Consider the following 21565-nt stretch of genomic DNA (forward strand, 5'->3'; position numbering starts at 1 on the left):
AGACGATGAGATTTCGTGCATGAAAATATTCTACAAAAATGTTGCTAAAAAAATGTTATGTAGGGTCGGTCCATTAGGACAAGAAATCTATAGTGTCATGTTTTCATTGTCCTTTATCACTTTTACCCGATCCTTTCTCATGAAAACTCTATGATTATATATTTCATTGAATTTCGTGTATGATATTGATTGTGTAGAAAACTCGGATACACATGAACTATCTCTGTTCCTGGCGGACAGATCCTGTTATTTGAATGTCTACATCTAAATGAATCCTAGAAGAAAGATTCGCCGTTTGTCAGACTTCTGAGTTCTGGCGAAATGAATCTGTCGTTGACCAACGACGAATATGATGCCCTAATTCAGTAGCGTAACCATCCGAATTTCATATATAGTTAATAGATTATGCGAAATTTACCGAAATACATAAACATACGGTTTTTGAGAAAGTAACAATGAATGAGAAAGGACAATGAAAACGTGACAATATCGATTTGTTTTACTTTTTGAGTTCAAGAACAAAAAGGACATGGAAGGAATTGAGCTAGAAGGACAGCATGTTCGACAGAAAGGCTCCTCACTCTATTTAACTGACAACATGTAATCTAAAAATTATGAAACAATATCTCCAAACAGAGATATAAAGCTATTTTCTCAATGATTGATTGATCATTTTGTCATAACTCAGAAATTTCAGCTATGGGATCCTTTGGGGGTTCTCCATTGGGGCTTTCATTCCGAACAAGAATTTTTCCACCCCTAGATATTGACTTCCATTTTGTGTCGCAGGGTATTCAGTAAGATTTCCTATAGAGACCACAATGTCTTTAATAGAAGACAAGGATGACTTCTCATAAAAACAAAACGAGAATACTAATAGACCTTTGTGAGAAGACCAATAAGACTTCTTAACTTTACTTTACTTAAAAAAACTTAACTTTTGTTTGCAAAAATGTAAAGAAAATGGATCAACAAAATAGGGATGAATAGTCTACACTTCAGAGGATAGTAAATATCCTGTAAATTGTCCCTTAACTTAGTATAATATACGGTTTGCATATATGTTTTCTTATACCTTTCTTTTAATATAAACAATGATTTAAAAAAAATGTTCTTGTTCAAAATTTGATGTTATATTTCTATAACGTGCAAAAAAAAATTGCCCGGAGTCGGAGTCGAGTTATTTTTTTCGACTCAGACTCCGACTCCAGCAAAATTGCTCGACTCCGACTCCGAAACCCTGATTCAAATGATTAAGAGTCTCAATACACAATGCGATACTGCACCCATAAACATCGGTTTGCTCTACAAAAATGTTGACAAAATGCCCACAAAGCGCTACAAATATGCAATGTCCTTTGTGGCTCTGATGGTTTTTAAACCCCCAGCCTTTAGGACAAAGAGGGTACGGGTATACACTTTGATACGATAAAAATGTGCCTCATCGAAAAAATGATTTTAGACCCCAAGTACATTCATATGTCCAAAAAAAATCCGTTTCAGACAATTTGGAGTCGATAAAATGCCTGGTGGGGCGATAACTGTCAAAATATGAGACTGACATTCAACTTCTTTCGGTACCTCCCAACTAGAGATGAACAGTGGGTAAATACCCAATCGGTAAATATCCGGTAAATTGGGTAAATACCGGGTAAATACCCATTAGTGGGTATTTATTTGGGTATTTACTATATTGAATCGCCAATACAACATCTTATACCCTATTTCTGGGTTTAGGTTGTGAAATCGTTTCAAAATGGATAGTTTTACAATACTTTAAAGAAGTGGGTAAATACTTGGGTAAATACCCGAGTATTTACCCAAATGTTGGGTAAAAACTCTTTAACTGCCGAACCACTTGACGTAGCCTGACGAAATTTGGCTCAAATCTTACCTATATCAAGAGAACATCTGGAAATGGGGTCTCTGGGTCCATGTTTTGATATAGCCCCCATATAACCGTACCTCCCGATTTAAGGAATTTTTCACCTATTAGCCACATTTTACAACTAAATTGGCTGTAATTTGGCACAGTGAGTCCTCAATAAGTACAAAATATCTTTGCAAAATTTTGTCAACGTAGGTCCACGTTTTCTTATAGCCCCCATATAAGGGTACCCCGATTTCGAATATTTACCCAAATATTGGGTAAAAACTCTTTATCTGCCGAACCACTTGACGTAGGCTGACAAAAAATGGCTCAAAACTTTCTTATATCAATGGTATTAAAGGTATTGAAAATGGAGTCCCTGGGTCCATGTTTTGGTATAGCCCCCATATAGCCGTACCTGCCGATTTAAAGTATTTTTCATCTATCAGCCACATTTTGCAACCAAATTGGCTGTAATTTGGCACAGTGGGTCCTCAATATATCCTTGCACATATTTGTCAACGTAGGTCCACGTTTTCTTGCAGCCGCCATATAAGGGTACCCCGATTTCGAGTATTTACCCAAAAGTGGGTAAAAACTCTTTAACTGTCGAACCACTTGACGTTGGCTGACAAAATTTGGTTCAAAACTTTCTTATATTAATTGTATTAAAGGTATTGAAAATGGAGTCCCTGGGTCCATGTTTTGATATAGCCCCCATATAGCCGTACGTCAAGTGGTTCGACAGTTAAAAAGTTTTTACCCAACATTTGGGTAAATACTCGGGTATTTACCCAAGTATTTACCCACTTGTTTAAAGTATTGTAAAACTGTCCATTTTGAAACGATTTCACAAACTATACCCAAGAATTGGGTGTAAGATGTTGTATTGGCGATTCAATATATTAAATACCCAAATAAACACCAACAAATGGGTGTGGGTATTTACCGGGTAAATACCATCTCTACTCCCAATTAATGTTCAGAAGTAAATGTTTGGAAAAGTAATTCTCAACATTGGGATACCGGTATAGATATATAACATTCCTATATACCTATAAGTTCAAAATTTATGGAAATATCGTACTTTTTGCATATAGAAAATCTATTTTAACATTTAATTTCGTGCTTGAATGACTCAACCAAAAACAATGTTTACATACAATTTAAATACAAATACTTTGCGAATGTAGCTATTTGTACGCAAAAGTTGACTGTTACCGGCAGGTCCGCCTTTAGGCCCGCAAAAAGTTTCGTTTCGCCGAAAAAAAAAAAACTGATTCAAAAAGCTCTACATACGAAAAAATATGTTTTTAGCTATCCGAAAAAATGGTTTCATATGTGAATTCTGAATGGAAAGGATTCGCAAAAATAATACATATTTCTTCTAATAATTGACTTTGACACTCAATAATTAGTAATAAGCAGGCAAATGATCGTTGCATTTTTTGTCAGTAAGTGTGTCCATCGTTTCTTTACAGAAATTTACTGTTAAAGCAGAGTTTAAAAATAGAGCTGTATACGAAAGTATTTAAAGGAAGGCTTGTCGGTTAGAGGATTAATAAAACGCAAAACATTTGAGATATTTCAAAAACTTTATTATAGGCTTGAAGTACAATCGAAACATTTATGAATGACACTCGACTTCGTTAATATGGCCACCGCGGGCATTCTTGTATCTGCCACATATTTTAGCCGAATCGGTCGCTATTTCCCATTCAATGTTAGTTACCTCTGAGCTCTTCCAACATCGCACAGTGTCACGACAGCGACCAAAAATGGTCGAAACCAAGTACATCGGAGTACAAATATATTGATGGGAGTCGATATTTCGATCATTCCAATTAGAAGGTTTTTAAAATGTTGGTATTAATACGTCAAGTAGTTTGTCTATATAAGGGTTCAAATCCGATCATTTTTTTTCTCCATATTTTCCCAAAATAAGCAATATTTATTATCTTCAAATATTTGGATATTTAAAGTAACTGGCGTTATAAAACTGATTTCCAAAATTGCTTTGGATGTAATAAACTTGGCTTCATATTTGCTTGAAAGCAAATAGATATCATATGGTGTTTTGTAGATACCCGGGCCTGTAGTTCGTAGTTCATTAATTTTGTAATGCAAATTTTAAAATTAGGGGAGGGGAAGAAAATATTATAAAAGTGTACATCGATACTATTTGCTGTTTGAGTTGTGAAAAGTGAGTACATACTTCAAATGTATAAAAGTGTCAGCTGCAGAGGATAGCAGACGAACATGTTTCTTATATTTTTCAGTGACTACCTCCACCCACTTTTTTAACAAAGCGATTTGCGGTGTCGACTAAAGCTCAAAAACGAATGGACCGATCATTATATATTTTTGTGGGCTAATCAGGTACCTAATAATCTCGCTTTTAAACGGGGAATTTTGAAAGTATCAATTTAGAAAAAAATGGTGAACAGTCAAAATCGAAATTTCGATTTTTAACAAATTTTAATGTGGCTAGAACCTTCAAAATGCCGAAAATCGGGAGGGGTCTATATCAAAACTTGGACCTATGCCCATAATTTTTTATCGGGAAAGCATTTTTGTCAACTGGGAACCCTGCACCTTAAACCTAATCAGCCAATTTGGTTTATAAATTTATTATTTATTTTATTTATATATTTTTTATTTTATTTTTGTTTATGTTTTCTACACAACAAGTCATTAATCTTATAATTAAAGTGTACATTTATAATCTTAATGAAATATCCTAGTTAAGTGGGATCACAATGAATAAAAAGGGACGATATGAGAAAAAAAGGATTTGTATTGCAAAAATTAAATAAAACCTGAGCAAAATTATTTTAAAAACATTAGTATCCACGTTAACTAATAATGTACTAAATAAACCGTTTTTTAATGTGAGAGCGTTTCTACTGCTTTGAATATTGTGTGGTAAATCATTCCAAAGACGTATAGTGTTGTAATAAAATTCCGTTCGGACATATTTATTATTTAAATATTAAAAATATTAACCGTTATATGGGGGCCCACGACTTGTACTTGGATGTAATTTGGCATTCAGGGTTTAAAGTGATCAAAGAACTTACAGTCTGTTTCACTATGTCGAACGAAAATTAAAACGAAAGAAAAACTACTTAACTCGTGTATGATTTTCAAATTTTGTAGTTGTTTTGAAGAAAAAACAAAGTCAACATTACCATAAAAAGCAAAGTTTATGTGTTTTTCGTTCGCATTCATTTTCTTTTTATTTTTAAAGTAAGACCCAGCTTAATCACAGATTTGTTGTTTTCAAATTTTAAAAACAACAAGTTTTTAAAGTGGGGTGGTTAAATTGATTTACTTTAGGGAAGGGCAGAGAATACTAGTTTCGTCCAACGCCACTTGGACTCATCAGTTCTCTTAGTTCTTTGCATTGAAGCAAAGAACTCTTCCCCAATTTTATGACGACTCGAGCTCAAGAATAAATGTGACCGACGAATTCGTTTAAATGCGAATTCAACAGAAACATTCAAAAACTCTCGTAGTCGCATATGCAAACCAAATTAACTACTCCCACTGTTATGAGTCTCCACAATGCAGAGAATCATCATAACTATGTTGATAGTTTGTCGAAAATAACAACAAACAAATCGTCCACCGTGCTGTGTGTCTATTTTAGATTCACTTCGGCAGTTTTGTTGTGATGTGTGTTTACTTTTTATTTTTAAAGTAAGACCCAGCTTAATCACAGATTTGTTGTTTTCAAATTTTAAAAACAAGTTTTTAAAGTGGGGTAGTTAAATTGATTTACTTACTTTACTGATTTTCTTTCGACATAGTGAAACAGGCCATTTTTGAATAGTCCCCATATATCAGAAACATTGAAATTTTTATCGACATATTACATCCCATTTTGCATTTAGGGTATCCAGTAGCCAGAAAACTTCTTTTTGAATGTTTAGCTTCCATTGAATATGAAAAGTTGATTTTCTGTTTAGCCGAGCAAGCATATCCAGGTGCATTAAATCTTTAGCATATTCCATATCAATAGTCAATCTAGAACTTTCCCTTTTCCTTTTAAAGTTCAAGTCGGTACATTGCCTACAAAGTATTATGGAATTGACAGAGAGACTCTAACTTAAAATGGATCATAACCGCTTGTTCTATGGCTATTTTTACCATCTGTTTTGAAAAGGCTGAAAACTTTAGGATAGTCCCCAGAAACATCCCAGAAAAGACAAAGGAGACTTATCTCATATCAGGGAGTGCTCACTGATTCATGTTAGCAAATTGATATGGAACATTCAGAGTGCAGGGCTGACGTGTATACCATCCCAGCAAAAAGTTTGCCTCCAAAGAGGCAGTTAAATCATATGTACAAATGATCAGGAAGTGCATCAAATTATACATTTTCACTCATGATTTTTACAAGAGCGTGACTACTGAAAGATGCACTCCATTGCACTGCATTTTTACTGCCCCTCTGGCACTGCATTTTACCTGACCCTCTGGCACTGCATTTTGACTGACCCTTTGGGGTTATTACATTAACACAAATTATGAAAATTTTCCAATAAATTCAATCGCAACCATGCGTGTTTCCTCCGCTCTCCATTTAATCCAAACCGAACTGTTCTTGCTTCATCTGCTAAATGAGTTTGATATTGTCTTCCCATCACCAGTTAAAATTTCGATATGTACTCCAACAGCACTCCATTGGGAAAATTTCTTACCGAAGAAATGTTAGCAAATTAAATATTTTTATTTTATATTAACAATTGGGAAAATTTCTTATCGAAGAAATGTTAGCAAATTAAATATTTTTTATTTTATATTAAACATTTTTTGGAAATGTTAACACGCTTATGCCTTTTTGGAAAATGTATGCCGCTGTCGGTAGAGGTGTACAAACTGATTTATGTATGTACTTGTAGGGATCTCTAATAACTGCTAATAAAATTTAGCGAACGGGGTGCCTTTTTCACGACTCCGTTTGGACTGCATCCTGATGCTGTTAAATTGTGAGGAATCGGTGTACCTTTTTCAGGACTCCGTTGAACTGCATCCGGATGTTGTTAAAATATGACAAGTGGATGTGATTCTTTGGATTGCATCCAAATGCAGTTAAAATGTGAGGAATGGAGTGCTTTTTTCACGACTCCGTTTGAACTGCATCAAAACATGCCGTGAAAGAACTAGTCCACATTGAACTACTTCCAATTTATTTTGCTGGGATTGTACCACGGTTACCCCCAGAAAACACGTCATAATGACTTTTCAACTTACCACATTACTTGAAGAAAGTACTTTCCATCTAGGCAAGAATCATCGCAACACCAAAGTATATAATCTAGGGATAGGTAAGTCGACTTTCGATTAATCGACTTTTTGCAGCTAAAAGCCTAAAAATTGTAGTCGACTTTTGTTTGGAGGGAAAATCGTAGAGTTGTGCCGAAGGAACTATATGGAACTATCTAGTTCACTTCGCAGTTCCAATGGCCTAAATTTTTTTTTTTTTTGAACAAACTGCGTATGCTTAACATCAGACGTTATATTTCATGATGTTACTCATACATTTTGGTACTAAAACAAGGAACTAGGAACTAGATTAAGCAACTCTAGAAAATCGCATAATTGAATAACGAAGTACTCCAAACCGTTGACATCATTAGCAGTGATATGGAAGATTTTACATAACCACTCCCAGAACATGGTATTAATAATTTACTGTCTATCCCGAATAAGGTCAAGATAGCAGTAAGTCAAATGAGGTCTAACAATTACCCGATGGACTACAGGCAGAACTATTCAAATCAGAGACAACACGCTAAGGAAAATGGACTACTAACTTAACACAATTTGATGGTGATGAGATACATATTCTATGAAGGATATACAGATTCTCATTCATCAAATCTGTAACTCCTCATTACTATGTGAACGACTAAATTTCTGGCAAATCCTCCCCATCCTCACCTCGGCCAAATACTGAAGATTACTGAAAAAAACAGATCAACATTTAACAAATTCTTGATAATTACAAGCCAGTCAATGACTTCCAAGCCGTGACTATGTTTTTATCTTTACAATTTTCATACAGATAAAGTTAAGTATTAAACATGTTTCACGAACATCCCACAGAAAACAAAATTTGTTCCAACTTTTTTCTCCCACAATAATATTTACAAATGATTCTGGAATCAATTAGATCCATTCGCCATTACATACAATTAAGTGAAACCACTGTATTTGGCTGCAATTGAAAAATGATTTGTTGTCCTTTATATGGTTGTGACATTTATACTTAACTCTCAACGAAATAGCCATGCGAATATTGTAGATTTATTTGATAATAAATAATAATTAATTTATTTGAATTGATTCAAAATGCAACACACGCATGCACACTCATTTACGAACAAATATCACAATGCGAAACGGACAAATAATTTATTGATTTGCAACATTTTAATTTACAACATTTAATTTATTTGATAGCCATTGCTGTAATCAGATGGTTATCGCCAGCTTACCGTATATGATTTGACAATAACTGCTGGCGTCAACAATGGTGGTGAACATTGTTCTGCCCTTTATTGGATTTAGTGGCACAACAGCAATTATTTTATTTTATGAAATCTATGTATGTACATATGTATGTTTAGTTTTGCATTATTATAATAATGCTAAAATTTATATTCCACATCGATTGAAATTCGGGGAAATAATGTCCAAATATAAATGTGTTTTGATTTCCATACAATGTCGACAGAAGTCAATAATTTTATTTTCATTGACCCAATTCATGAATGACAGATTACAAAATGACAATTTAAATTGGTGTATGTCATTTTCAATTCATACTTGAGGGGCTCAATTCGTGTTTTATAAAAATGTGAAATGAAACATGTTTACGAAGGCAATAAAGGTCAAATAAAACATTTTATTACGAAACAATTTTTCATTTCGACATTTCATAGAACAAGATAATTGCTTTTAAAAGTTCTCGGAAATTGAAAATGCGTTTGAAAATAAATAATATATTCTCTCAAAATTAATTAAATTAAGCTTATTTTTTAATTTATTGAAATTTCTTTGCCTGTTTAACAAAATTGATTTAAATTGTTTTGACTGTTACTACAATACTTTATTCGTGATGCTCTCATGCAATCGATGTCATTTAAACAGAAATAAGATTGGGGCTCGGTTTTACGTTAGTCGGGGGATAAAACATCACGTCTCCAGAATCAAATCGAACTCGTGAACAACAAGTATGGTAGGAAATGGCTTCATCTAATATATAGTTCCGAAGAATAGATACTTGCGCAAGTAGATAAGGTAGCACATAATTTGATTAAAAGAAAAAAAAATCTTTGAAAGATACGCGCCAATCTAACCGTGATATTTTATATATGTATCGTCATGTGACCAGAATGAGCAATTATACTCTCACAAAAAAAGTGAGAATTGGCACGACCGAAGGTATAAAAAGCGTGGTATTCAAAATTGGGATGACAAACCAAGAGTTCAAAGTGTGTTGAGCTGCCAGCGGTTGCCGGTCACGAGCGAGTAGCTGAAGACGATCGGTAGGCTGTTCGTGAGCGAGTATCTGGTCACAGGTGGGCGGCTGGTCCCCCTGGCTCCGTAGGTGGACAGCTATATAATAACTGTTCAATTGTTTCTGTTTTCTCCTCGTCTTCGCATAACCTGCAGTAGTCAAAAGTCCCATTTGTATGACATTGATCTTATTCCGCAGTGACCCGTGATTACTGCTACCGTTAATTTTAGTAGGATTTTTTCAGAAGATTAGTTCTTCGTTTGAAGAAGATGGGCCAGATTGTCTTGGACACATTGCAGCTAGGTTCGTGGTACCAAATCTGTGATGCTAGATAATCGCACACATTTTTTGATTTACCGACAAAAGTTGGTAAAATTAAAACGCAAAATTATGAATGAAAATTTCACGTAAAAGATGACTTTTCTTGCTATCGGTAGAAATTGAAGACTGCTTTTTATTCGTCGCTAACTTACCGAAAAACATCGGTAATTACCGAAATTATAAGCATTTTAATTTTACCGACAATTGTCGGTAACTCAAAAAATGAGTTGGAGAATCGCCTCGTCTCTATATCTTTGTTGCAACTGCTGCATGAAATGGCGCTAGGGTGACTTGATTGATTTGTTAACTTCAATATCGATTGACCCTGATCCGCAAAGCGCCATTTCATCGTCTTCTTCATTCAATTCCTTGTTGGAAAGGCCCGGGACGCAACACATGGTGACGATTGATTTTAGCGCTTCCGAGGAGTTCCTACAATGCAAAACCGCTGCACACTTGATAGAGTGGAATTTAAGTGATTTAAGGGCCACTTGACTATCCACATAGATAGTCACCGGTCCGGCTATTTCCCTTTTTGTGTTACTTATCAACTCTGTTGTTTTTTTTTTTTATTATTGCAAAGATCTCAGCTTGGAAGACACTCTATATTAGAGTCGTTAATTGAGGCTATCGCTAAAGACGCTTGCTTCTGTTTCCGTCTTGGATCCATCGGTATATACTATAGGAGTTGTGGGCCCAGACCTCTCTGTGGGGTATTTGTACATCAAAACTCGTCGAAGTGTAGTGATAGTCTTGATCGTCATAAGATTGCAGCTTGACCGTACTCGAGTTGTGCCATTAATTTAAGTCCTTTAGTCCGAGAGTACCCTTGGCTGCCAGCTCCTGCACTGCAAGATTCAACGGATGAAGGTTAATTAGTACATTAAAGGCAGCCTGTGGAGTGCTTTTCATGGCACCGGTGATTATTAGTGATGCTGCTCTATTTTATGAAGAAACGATTTCTTACTCAAAGATTTCCGCCATACCAGATACCAATAAGTTAGGCGTGCTATTGTGGTGAATATCCAATGGATGACCTGTGGTTTCAGTCCCAGACTCTTACCAATGGAATTCTTGCATGAATAAAGAGAGATGAATAAAGAGCTATTACTCCTCCCTTGGCACGTTCTTCGACATAGGTAGTCCAGGGCAATGCCGAGGTACTGGTCTTCTAAAGAGAGTTCTAGGGTGACTCCATCAAGCGTTGGTAGGGTGAATGGGTTGACTTTTCTTTCGTTCATTCTGTCTTAGATGGTTCACTCCAAGACCATTGTTGTGTGCTCATTTCGATAGATTGACTAAAGCTCCTTGCATAAATTCCGATAGTGTTTGTGGGAACTTCCCGCACCGACAGCATAAGCTAACGTTTTTATTTGTAGTTTATCAAATTTCTTAAGTATTTCGTTTATCACCAGAAAACTGCAAATGTATAGTTTTAGCCTTCCATAATCCTCTCGATAAGACCCAGGACAGCATTCAGTGCAGTCTCCACCGATTTGCCTTTGATGGTTCATGTTGGGCCGGACTTATAGCAGTATGTACTTGAAAGCCTGACGTAGCCATTCAAGATCCAGCCATTTTAAGGGCTTTTGTCGAAAGAAGATAGGCTGATCCATCTATAGTCTTTGCGAAGTGTGTTGCTTGACTTTCGCGCTTTGGGAATGTATGTATGTCACAGTGACCTCCCCTCTATAGAGCCGGAGTGAGCGCTATGCACAGACAAGTGATTTAAAGGGCTTGAAGGTTATTTTTGGGCGACTTTTCATCACTTCTATGACTCTCACATCTCCAGGGGCCTGGGCATATATTTGGAGCGCTTGGGCGCTCTTGTATTGCTGGCATACTATCGATAGTCGGACTATCGTTTGGATCACTGTCGTAAACCTGTATTTATATCGCACTCAGAAGTAATTATGTTTCAAATAATTCGGGACAGATAACACAAACATACCCGTAACCTTTGCTTTACGCTCTTGTGCATCCATGCTGTGGGAAATGGGTACTAGCCAGGAGATCCAGAGTTTCCTTCGAAGGTACTCTACGGAATCTGGCTAATTCCTTTACTCCCTCTATCGACTCTATTCTCTATTTTCCTGTTGTACTTATTAAAATACAGTTTGGAGTGCTCCCAAACGGTGGACAAATTCTTTTTGTTGGCATTGTTATAAAACTTTCTGCTAATTTTCGTAAGATTTGCTAGGACTTTCGACCACCAGACGGTTGACATCATCTGCCTGGGTGAGTAAACGGGTAGGCAGTCTCATAACTTACTCTTCCTTAAAAGTACATGAGATCCTTCACCACGAGTTGTATTGAAGTAAAATGGAACAATTAGTTTCCTTTCGTTTATGAAGAAGACTAAATACCAAATTTCAGCAATGTGGCTAACCTTCAAAATACCGAAATTCGAGAGGTTTATGGGGCTATATGAAGGCTTGGACCTAGAAAGACAAAACTCTGATGGAAAGTTGTGTATCCCCACGAAGACTGAGTACGAAATTTTAGCCATTTCGGTGAGATAATAAAGCTAAAACCTTTAAAATATTGAAAATGTTGAAAATCGAGAGGACCCGTTATATGGGGGCTATATGATAGCGTGGACCTATACAGACAAATTTATAGGAGAAAGTTTTATACTCCAAATGAAGACTAAGTACCAACTTTCTGTCATTTCTGTTACATAATGAAGCTAAAACATTCAATATACTGAAAATCGGGAGGTACCGTTCTATGGGGGCTATATGAAAGGCTTGGACCTATACAGACAAATTTAAGAAAGAAAGTTGTATACCCCAAATGAAGAAAAAATACCAAATTCCATTGAAATATTGAGGCCACATGGAATATTGAGGACACAACCTTCAAAATACCGCAAATCGGGAGGTACCGTTCTATGGGGGCTATATGAAGGCGTGGACCTATACCGACAAAATTCTGAGGGAAAATTGTATACCTGTAACGAAAACTAAGTACAGAGTTTTAGTCATTTCTGTTAGATAATGAAGCTAAAAGATTCAAAATACTGAACTAAAACCTTCAAAATACCGAAAATCGGGAGGTATTGTTCTATGGGGCTACATCACAAAGCTCTATCTTAAAAATTGCGAGCTGTACCTTGATTTCAACAGACGGACAGACGAACATTGTTATGTCGACTTTGTAGGGTCTCCGATGAATATTTCGATGTGTTACAAACGGAATGACAAATTTAATTATACCTCCATATTATGGTGGAAGGTATAAAAATTCAAATGAAGCAGGGCATGTCGACATTTTGGTTTGTTAAATTTGTGCAAGAAGGCCGATGTGCTGCGAAAGACTCCCCTTAGTGCGGCTCTTGCCATAGCCAATACTAATTGTTACTATATTATTGAAACCATTTAGCAGTTTAAGTCAAATACTTTGCTAAACATTGATATATGTGCATATGTACTCGTACATTTCGTTATACAAAGTTGTTACTTTATTTATTTTCTCGGTTTGTTAGTGGAAAAAGTAATTTAAATATTTAATATACTATTAAATTCAGTTTTATTCACAACAAAAAAACATTCGCCCATATCTCCGCCAAAGCCTATAGTCCGGTCAAAATAGACATTGAAATAGCAAAAATTCCCACAAAGCTGAATTTTGGTGGAGAGCTAGGGTTTGCCATTAGAAGCAACGTCCTAAAAGTCCCCATCGATCCCATGTGTGCAAAAAAAGTTATTCGGTGTCAAAGGTCAAAATTTAAGGGTTTTTAGGTTTTCGGATTTATTTTTTGAAAACGGTTGATCGAATCAGAAAGTGACTAAAGTAAATATTGTAGACAGAAAAATTATCTACAAGTTTGACCATTATAAATTTTTTCTTAGAAGGAACCATTCTTGAGATATAGCTGTTCTAAAAAACACATGATTTTTATGCACTTATAAGGGAAATGTGCACATATTCAGACGAACCGGCTAAAATAAGCGAAGTAATCGGGCTGTCCCCCCAAAAAATATATATTTTCTTGAAGAGCGAAATTATAGCTATCTTTTAAAAAAAATTCCAACAAAATCGGAGTGTGTTTAGTAGAGTTATTCAATGTTAGAATCATTTTATGCAAAAATAGCCCATTTAACCCCAACGAAAACTCTCGGATTTTTTTCACGTTTTGTCCGAAGGTAGGGTTTGTTGCGCTGATTACGGAAATGTATAATTTTCAACGGTTGCGGATCCGGTTCGCCGGCTATTAGACCCGAAGGGCCAAATTTAAAAACCGGGTTAGACCCGGTTCTACTGAACCGATTACTGCAAACTGGATATCGTTTGAAAGCTTACGGAAGTATCTAACACATAGTGTCTTTACTTTAACCGGTTCGCCTCATAATGTACTTACGCGGCTAATTTTTTATTTGACCTTTAGATCGAGATATCTCGAAAATGGTAAGTCTTTTTTAAGAATCATAAAGACCAATCTTGTAGACAATTATTGAATCTACAACTTTTACTTTAGCGGGTTTTTGCTAAGTATTACCGTTTTTGAGAAAAACTAAAAAAACTGAATAATGCCTCCAAAAATGACCTTTGACCCCGAATAACTTGTTTTGCACACATGGGATCGATGGGGACTTTTAGGACGTTGCTTCTAATGACCAACCCTAGCTCTCCACCAAAATTCAGCTTTGTGGGAATTTTTGCTATTTCCCCCTTATACGCATGTCTATTTTGACCGGACTACTAGGTGGTAGACAAACATTTTGCACCATTAAAAAAACATCTGCCATCATGCTGGTGAAAATAGACAATATTGAATCCCAAAAGAATTGTTATTACAGTATAAACTAACAGAATGATAGCTTTTGTCGAATTTCAAGTCATTGTTTACAGTTTAGATTAAGCCAACCGACTGGCGGAATAGAAAAAACAATCAACGTTGTACCAATGCTATGTAAACAAACAACCGCAATCAAATATTTTCTATGGATTTTTGATGGGTTCACACATTGCAACATGATATATATCACATATACATATATACAATATATACATATATTTATACTATATTTATTTTCAATTAAAACTGTAGCAATTACACTTGAAAATATAACTGTCTAATTTGTCAATTTTGTTCTGATCCATTTCAGCTGACATTACGCCGGATGCTGCCGACTAAACACAACAACATGGTTTGTAAGTTTTGTCGTGTTGTGTTGGTGGGTTCTGTGACATTTTTGCTGCTGCATTTATTACCAATAAGTAATCCCTTTTCAAGAGCATCATCGAAATGTATAACCAAAAAAAAACGAGAGATATATCCAAACGAGAAGAAGAAGGCATTCAGACATATTGTACACAGAAAGAGAAAACTTTTAAATGGATAAAAGTAAATTGAATTCGTTTTTATTGTACATTTTTAGCTACTCAAAACGAAAATTCTACGAATTTAGTCTGATTGTATTAGCATGAGTGGCGGCTCAAAGCAACCACATCCACATTTGAATTCCAAGCAAAAAAAAAATCGAACGAATAAACAAAATTGCAATGGACCTTTAATTGGTATTAAAGTCCTTTGTGTGGATTACAGATCAAATAGCCAGTAGGGAAATAAATACAAAAAAAAGACAAATCCATTATTGCAGATAAAAGGCGACAACTAATATTAGTTGGCGATTTAACAATTGACCAAAGAATTTTAATGCAAAAACAAAAACAATTAACAAAAACAAGAAAAAATAAAACGAAACACCGATACAAATACCGATAATTGCAATGTAATATAATAACTTATTTACAAATTCATATAAAATAAGAGGACAACAAATTAGTTTATTCATAATTAATTTAGCTGGTGGTAACTCTCATTGTAGGTAGTTAGAATTCAAATAACCCATTTACATTACACACACACATACATTAATATGTTTACATACTTTTGTTGTTCATTTGTTTTACTTTCTTTGTGAAGATAAATTTGGTGTAAATCAGCGACGACCACAGAAATACAACCAAAGCGAAGACATGTATGAACGTATGAGTGAAAAAAGCAACAACCACATTATGTTTTTGTTTGTTTTCATTCATTTACACTGTACGTGAGAGAGAGAAGCAAATGCAAAAACAACTCAGTGGGCGCCCTCACTATACGATCTAAGCAAAGAAGCTCGTCCCTGGTGTAAATTGATCTAAAACAAAATACATATTCATGGATTTGAGACATTTCACACAAAACTATAGCCAACAAGTGTTTCAAATAGAGTTGTGCCAATCTAGTCCAATGTTTTGATTTGTTTTTGTTTTGTTGCTACCCTGTAGGGGCTGAAACTGGTTTAAAATTAACTTAAAACTAGCTTTGACTCTTCATATTCTCTCTCTCTCTCTCTCTTTGTTATGTTTTGTTAGAGAGAAGAAGAAAGCAAATTTGTATATTTCCTTCTTGTTCCTTTTTTACCAGAACAATATGAATAATATGTACGAATATGTTCAGTCCATCAAAATTCTACCAAAGAGTGAAACATCAAACTGATGGCTTTGGTTCAGGCAGCGTGACCGCTGCAAAATTTCAAAAAGTATCACAAAAAGTATCATTTCAGGAAAAAAGTGGCACAAGTCTTTCAAGAAAGTAGCACAAAAAGTGGCACACATTTTTCTTATTATTAAAAAAGGAAAACAATAAAGAAGCTTAACAGAAACAGTATATAAATATTAATATACAATAAGTTAAAAAATACACTAAAACTAAAAAAAGTTAGGAAAACACATAATTTCAAGTGTACACTGTACACGGTTTTAATGTGTTTGTAAATTTTGCTTATTTGCAATATTCGTAATGAAACGAACAGTCCGTTTTATTTTACTTTTTTACTTTTGTCCAAATTTTAGTGAAATTACACTTTGTGTGGACCGGGACTAACCTAAAAATAATAATGAATTTCCCATCAAATAAAGAAGTCACTCAACTATTTTTTCTAATTATATTAAATGCATTATCCGTAGAATAGCACTCTAAAACATGGTTTAGACTCCACACTTATACGATGATTAAGGGCATTGTCTCGATTTATTTGACATATCTTTATATATAAAACTCAATTGTCGTTTGTTGGTAATTGAATCAGTTGAAAACGGCTGGAGCGATTTGGATAATTTTTTGTGGAAATGTTAGTCATAGTCCAGTTTAGGTTTTTATGCAAAGAAAAATTGGCCACACCCACTTTTCCGCCCACTTTTATAAATATGTTATATCTACGAAACTACTCAACAGATTTTCCTGAAATTTTCAGGGAACGTAGAGTGATGGCCCCCGGTTAAAATAGGCTACATATTTGGTTGAATTTCGGATCGGGCGGGGTACCTCCCCTATGCCCTATTTTTGTAAAAATGCAACATTTGCAAAATAATTTCCGAGTCAATAGCGATTGTGTCTCCGACCTTACGTGCTTATTTGGGGCATTAAGACTGGACAACGCCCACTTTTTTAAATATGTTATATCTACGAAACTACTGAATCGATTTTCCTGAAACTTTCAGCGAATGTACAGGGTTGGTCTTCGATAAAAATAGGCTACACATTTTTGGACTTTCGGATCGGGCGGGTACCTCCCCTATGCCCTATTTTTGCAAAAATGTAATATTTGCAACAAATACGAATGTATCGGTTTCGGAATTTGTTTGCGAGTCAATGGCGATTGTGTCTCCAACCTTACGTACTTAGTTTGGGACTTAAGATCCGACCACGCTCACTTTCTAATTAGGTTATATCTACAAAACTACTGTAGGGATTTTCAAGGAAATCGCGATTTGTCTAAACTTTTAAATCTTTAAAAATAAAAATCAAATGTCGTTCGTTGGTCATGGCATCAGTTGAGAACGGCTGGACCGATTTCGATAATTTTTTCTGTAAAATGTGCGCCATAACCCGATTTGGATTTTTATGCAAAGAAAATGTACGACCACTTTTTTCAATTTTTATCATTTCTACAAGAACTACTGAACCGATTTTCCTGAAATTGCCAGGAAATGTACAAGGACGGCCCGCTTAAAATAGGCTACAAATTCAATTGAATTTCGGAAGGGGCGGGGTACTTCCCCTATACCCTACTTTTTTAAAAATGTCATATTTACAATAATTTCGAATGTATCTATTTCGGAAGACCTTACCCACTTTAGAATCTAATGACTTGACCACACCCACTTTTTAAAATATGTTACATCTACAAAACTACTGAACCGATTTTCCTGAAAATGTCAGGGAATGTACGGGCATATTTTCTTGAATTTTGAAGGGGGCATATTAAAAAAAAAACGCCTTACCTTACCTTACCTTACCCAACTTAGGTTTTTTGGAAAGAAAAAGTTACCACGCCTACCGAAAACAGGTTACATATTTTATTGAATTCCAGAGGGAGCGGGGTACCTCCCCTATGCGATATTTTTAAAAAACGTTATATTTGCAAAAATTATGCATGTATCGGATTAAAAATTTACGGATTAATCTACAATCTAGGTACTTCTTTAGGGCCTATAGGCCCGACCACGCCTGTTTTTTAATATGTCATAACTGAAGGGATTTCCAAAAAATTTGCGACAAAAGCTCAATGTTTGCCGTTGTTATGTATATTTTATGAATTTCGGAAGAGGTGGGGTACCTTCCCCATGCCTTTCTGTTAAACGCTATACATATAAGCCAACCGTATGATATCGGTATCGTATCGGTTTCAGCATACATTTTAGTAGGCAATGAAGTTGTGTGCACCCTAGGTACATATTTGGAGCCAAAATACCGGACCAGGCCTACTTTTTTTAATATGTTATATCTTGAAAACTGATGATCACGCCCATTCTTTTTAAAACATTATTTTTCGAAAACTACTGAACCTAATATTCAGAAAATGTTCAGGAATGTCCCGTGGTCCAAAATGCTATATATTTGTAGACGAATTTCGGGGCCCATTTTTTTATAATCACTATATTTGTTAACTTATGAGTGCATCAGGTTGCAAATTAGTTTTCGAGACAACGGTGGTTGCGCCCCCGATCAAGAAAAACTATATATTTACAAATCGATAAAAAGTTGTCATTAAAACTCATTACGACGGGCCAGCAACGCGGACCGGGGTCTGCTAGTATTGTATGAAAATGACAACTAAAATCCACAGGATTTGCCAAAGCATGCATACATAGTCTAAACGGGAACTACACGTGTGTGTAGTTGTTATGCGGATCTAACTGTCTGACTACCATTACCAAGCAATTTCGTTCATTCCTACCAACCAAAAAACTGGTTTTTACATACGCAAATATCACTTAAAAACAAATTAATAAAAGAGTGCCGCATGTTACTTCAACTCCCTAATTCAAAATCGTGTAGTTCGACGCTTTTTCTACTGCACCTTGTGATTTAAGTACCCAGCAAAAATTTTTGGAAGTTGTGCAATTGGAGTTATGATTTCACAACATCTTTTGATGTAGTCCAACAGAGTTATGAATAATGCACTCCGTTCGATACATTTTATAAGCAATTGCTGTAGAGATCCCTACAGAAAAAACAAGTAAGAAAAGCGTTAAGTTCGGTCGGGCCGAACTTTTTATACCCTCCACCACAAATTTCAGCCATTTCGGTGGATTAATGTGGCCACAACCTTCAAAATACCGAAATTCGGAAGGTACCGTTCTATGGGGGCTATATGATGGCGTGGACCTATACCTACAAATTTCTGGGGGAAAGTTTTATACGCATAAAGAAGACTAAATACCAAATTTCAGCCATCTCGGTGTGATAATGAGGCTAAAACGTTCAAAATATCGAAAATCGGGAGATATTGTATTATGGGGGCTATATCAACACGTGGACCTATATAAACATTTTATCGTAGAAATGTTTCTTAGCCTCTGGAAAAACAAAATACAAAGTTACAACCGATTCTTTGGTCAAATGGGTCTAATACATTCAAAATATATTAAAATGACGCATACTTTATAAGGGGCCTTATGTGGGGGCTATACCAAAACGTGGACCTATATAACCCAACTTTGGTCGGAATGTTTTCTGGCCTCTGAAGACACAAAATACCAAATTACAACCAATTCTGTGGTTAAATGGGTCTAATACATTCAAAATATATTAAAATGACGCGTACTTTATATGGGGCCTTATATGGGGGCTATACCAAAACGTGGACCTATATAACCCAACTTTGGTAGGAATATTTTTTGGCCTCTGGAGACACAAAGTCCCAAATTACAACCAATTCGGTGGTAAAATGGGCCAAATATCTTAAAAATTCCTTTAAACGACGACGCGTCACGCGTCATTTTGTATGGGGGCTATACGAAAGCGTGAACCTACATAGCCCGCTTTCAATACCAAAAGTCCTAAGTAAATATAACATATTTTCCCAAAATTTCATCAACCTACGTCAATCCGTTCGGACGCTAGAGTGATTTCCACAGACGGACAGACGGACGGACATGGCTATATCGATGTAGAATTCCACGCTGATCAAGAATATATATACTTTGTGGGGTCTACAATGATTATTTCGAGTAGTTACAAACGTAGTGACAAACTTAATATACCCCCATCCTATGGTGGAGGGTATAAAAACAGTTGGTTGATCCCTACACATTTCTTCAAAAGATAAACAAGTGTGTAAACATTTCGAAGAATTTGTTATAAAAAAAGAAATAACAACTTAAATTGCGAAAATTTTTGCGGTAATTCACTAGACGGAAATTCTTAATGGAGTGGTGTGGAGTCCATGTCGAAAGCTGAACTAGTGATGGGAAGGCAACATTAAAAACCTTTAGAATTATGAAAGAAAATCAGATGCGCTTGGATTAAATCGAGAACGGAGGAAGTAAGCTCAAATGTGATTGAATTTAATGGAAACTTTTTTAAATTTGTGTTTATATAATAAAGTTTTTTGTGTTCTTGTTTTACACAATTAATAAATGCATTTTATTTATTTTGAGATATTTCGCAATGGCTTGCATTTTAATTGCATCTTTAGACTGATTAAAAATGCAGTGCGAAGAACGCATATAAATTCAATCCGAAACACTACATCAATAGTTGTGATTTGGATCGAAAATGGAGTGCATCCTAGCTGTGTGCTGTGGAAGCAAAATGGAGTGCATCCTAGCTGCGCGCTCTGTTGTAAAATTCATAAGTGAATTCATAGGAAAAGATGTACTCCAACGGCAAATGTACCGTACACTTGTAGTGATTCAACTAAATCCGCGGATGCAAACTTTTTGCTGGGTAGAGTTTGAATTACATACAAAGTATTTAATTTAAAAATAGTGGCACAAAGTATGGAAAAGTATCACAAAATTTCAAAAAGTGGCACATTTGGTATCAATATACAAAAGTGGCACAGAAGTATCAATGCCGAAAAAAAGTGTCAAAATTGATACTTTAGTGGCACAACGGTCACGCTGGGTTCAGGCACATCCTCGTGTAGAGATCATCAAAGTAATTTGGTAACAGTTACAGGTAGTGTGCTTAGAATATGTAAAGAGCATTTTCCATAGCCGCCTACGGTCAAAGGTATTCCAAGCCATGTCTGAATTTGGTATCCAAGCAAAGCTCATTCGGCTTTGTAAGATGACTTTAACTGATACCCGCTCCTCACTTAAAATAGCACAGAACCTCTCCAAACAGTTCACTACCAAAGGATATGCACAAATAACTGGCGCAGACGGCAATGTGTACTCTATTTTAAAGTATGTATTTTAAATTCCGAGCCATCGTAAATCGATGTGTGTTAGCACTAATAATAAAGAAGGTCATGAAGTCCACACGCGAAGATAGCGATACGCTCAGTAGGTAGCAGGCGCACAATGTAGCAGGCGCACAATGCCTAAATAGATAAGAT

At 35.6% G+C, this 21565-nt stretch overlaps 1 protein-coding gene across 1 annotated transcript in view; it reads left to right on the forward strand.

Moving 5' to 3' along the window:
- LOC141394500 (uncharacterized) overlaps positions 1 to 17641 on the forward strand; it is an 809570-nt gene extending 791929 nt beyond the window's left edge. Inside the window, exon 9 of the mRNA XM_073969009.1 lies at positions 14834 to 17641. Coding sequence (XP_073825110.1) covers positions 14834 to 14862 — 29 coding nt within the window. The 3' untranslated portion in view covers positions 14863 to 17641. The remainder of the gene's footprint in view (positions 1 to 14833) is intronic.
- Positions 17642 to 21565: the final 3924 nt, after the last annotated feature.

This window comes from Musca autumnalis, unplaced genomic scaffold, assembly GCF_047663935.1.
Source record: "Musca autumnalis isolate F117 unplaced genomic scaffold, ASM4766393v1 scaffold_2, whole genome shotgun sequence".
Taxonomy (NCBI): domain Eukaryota; kingdom Metazoa; phylum Arthropoda; class Insecta; order Diptera; family Muscidae; genus Musca; species Musca autumnalis.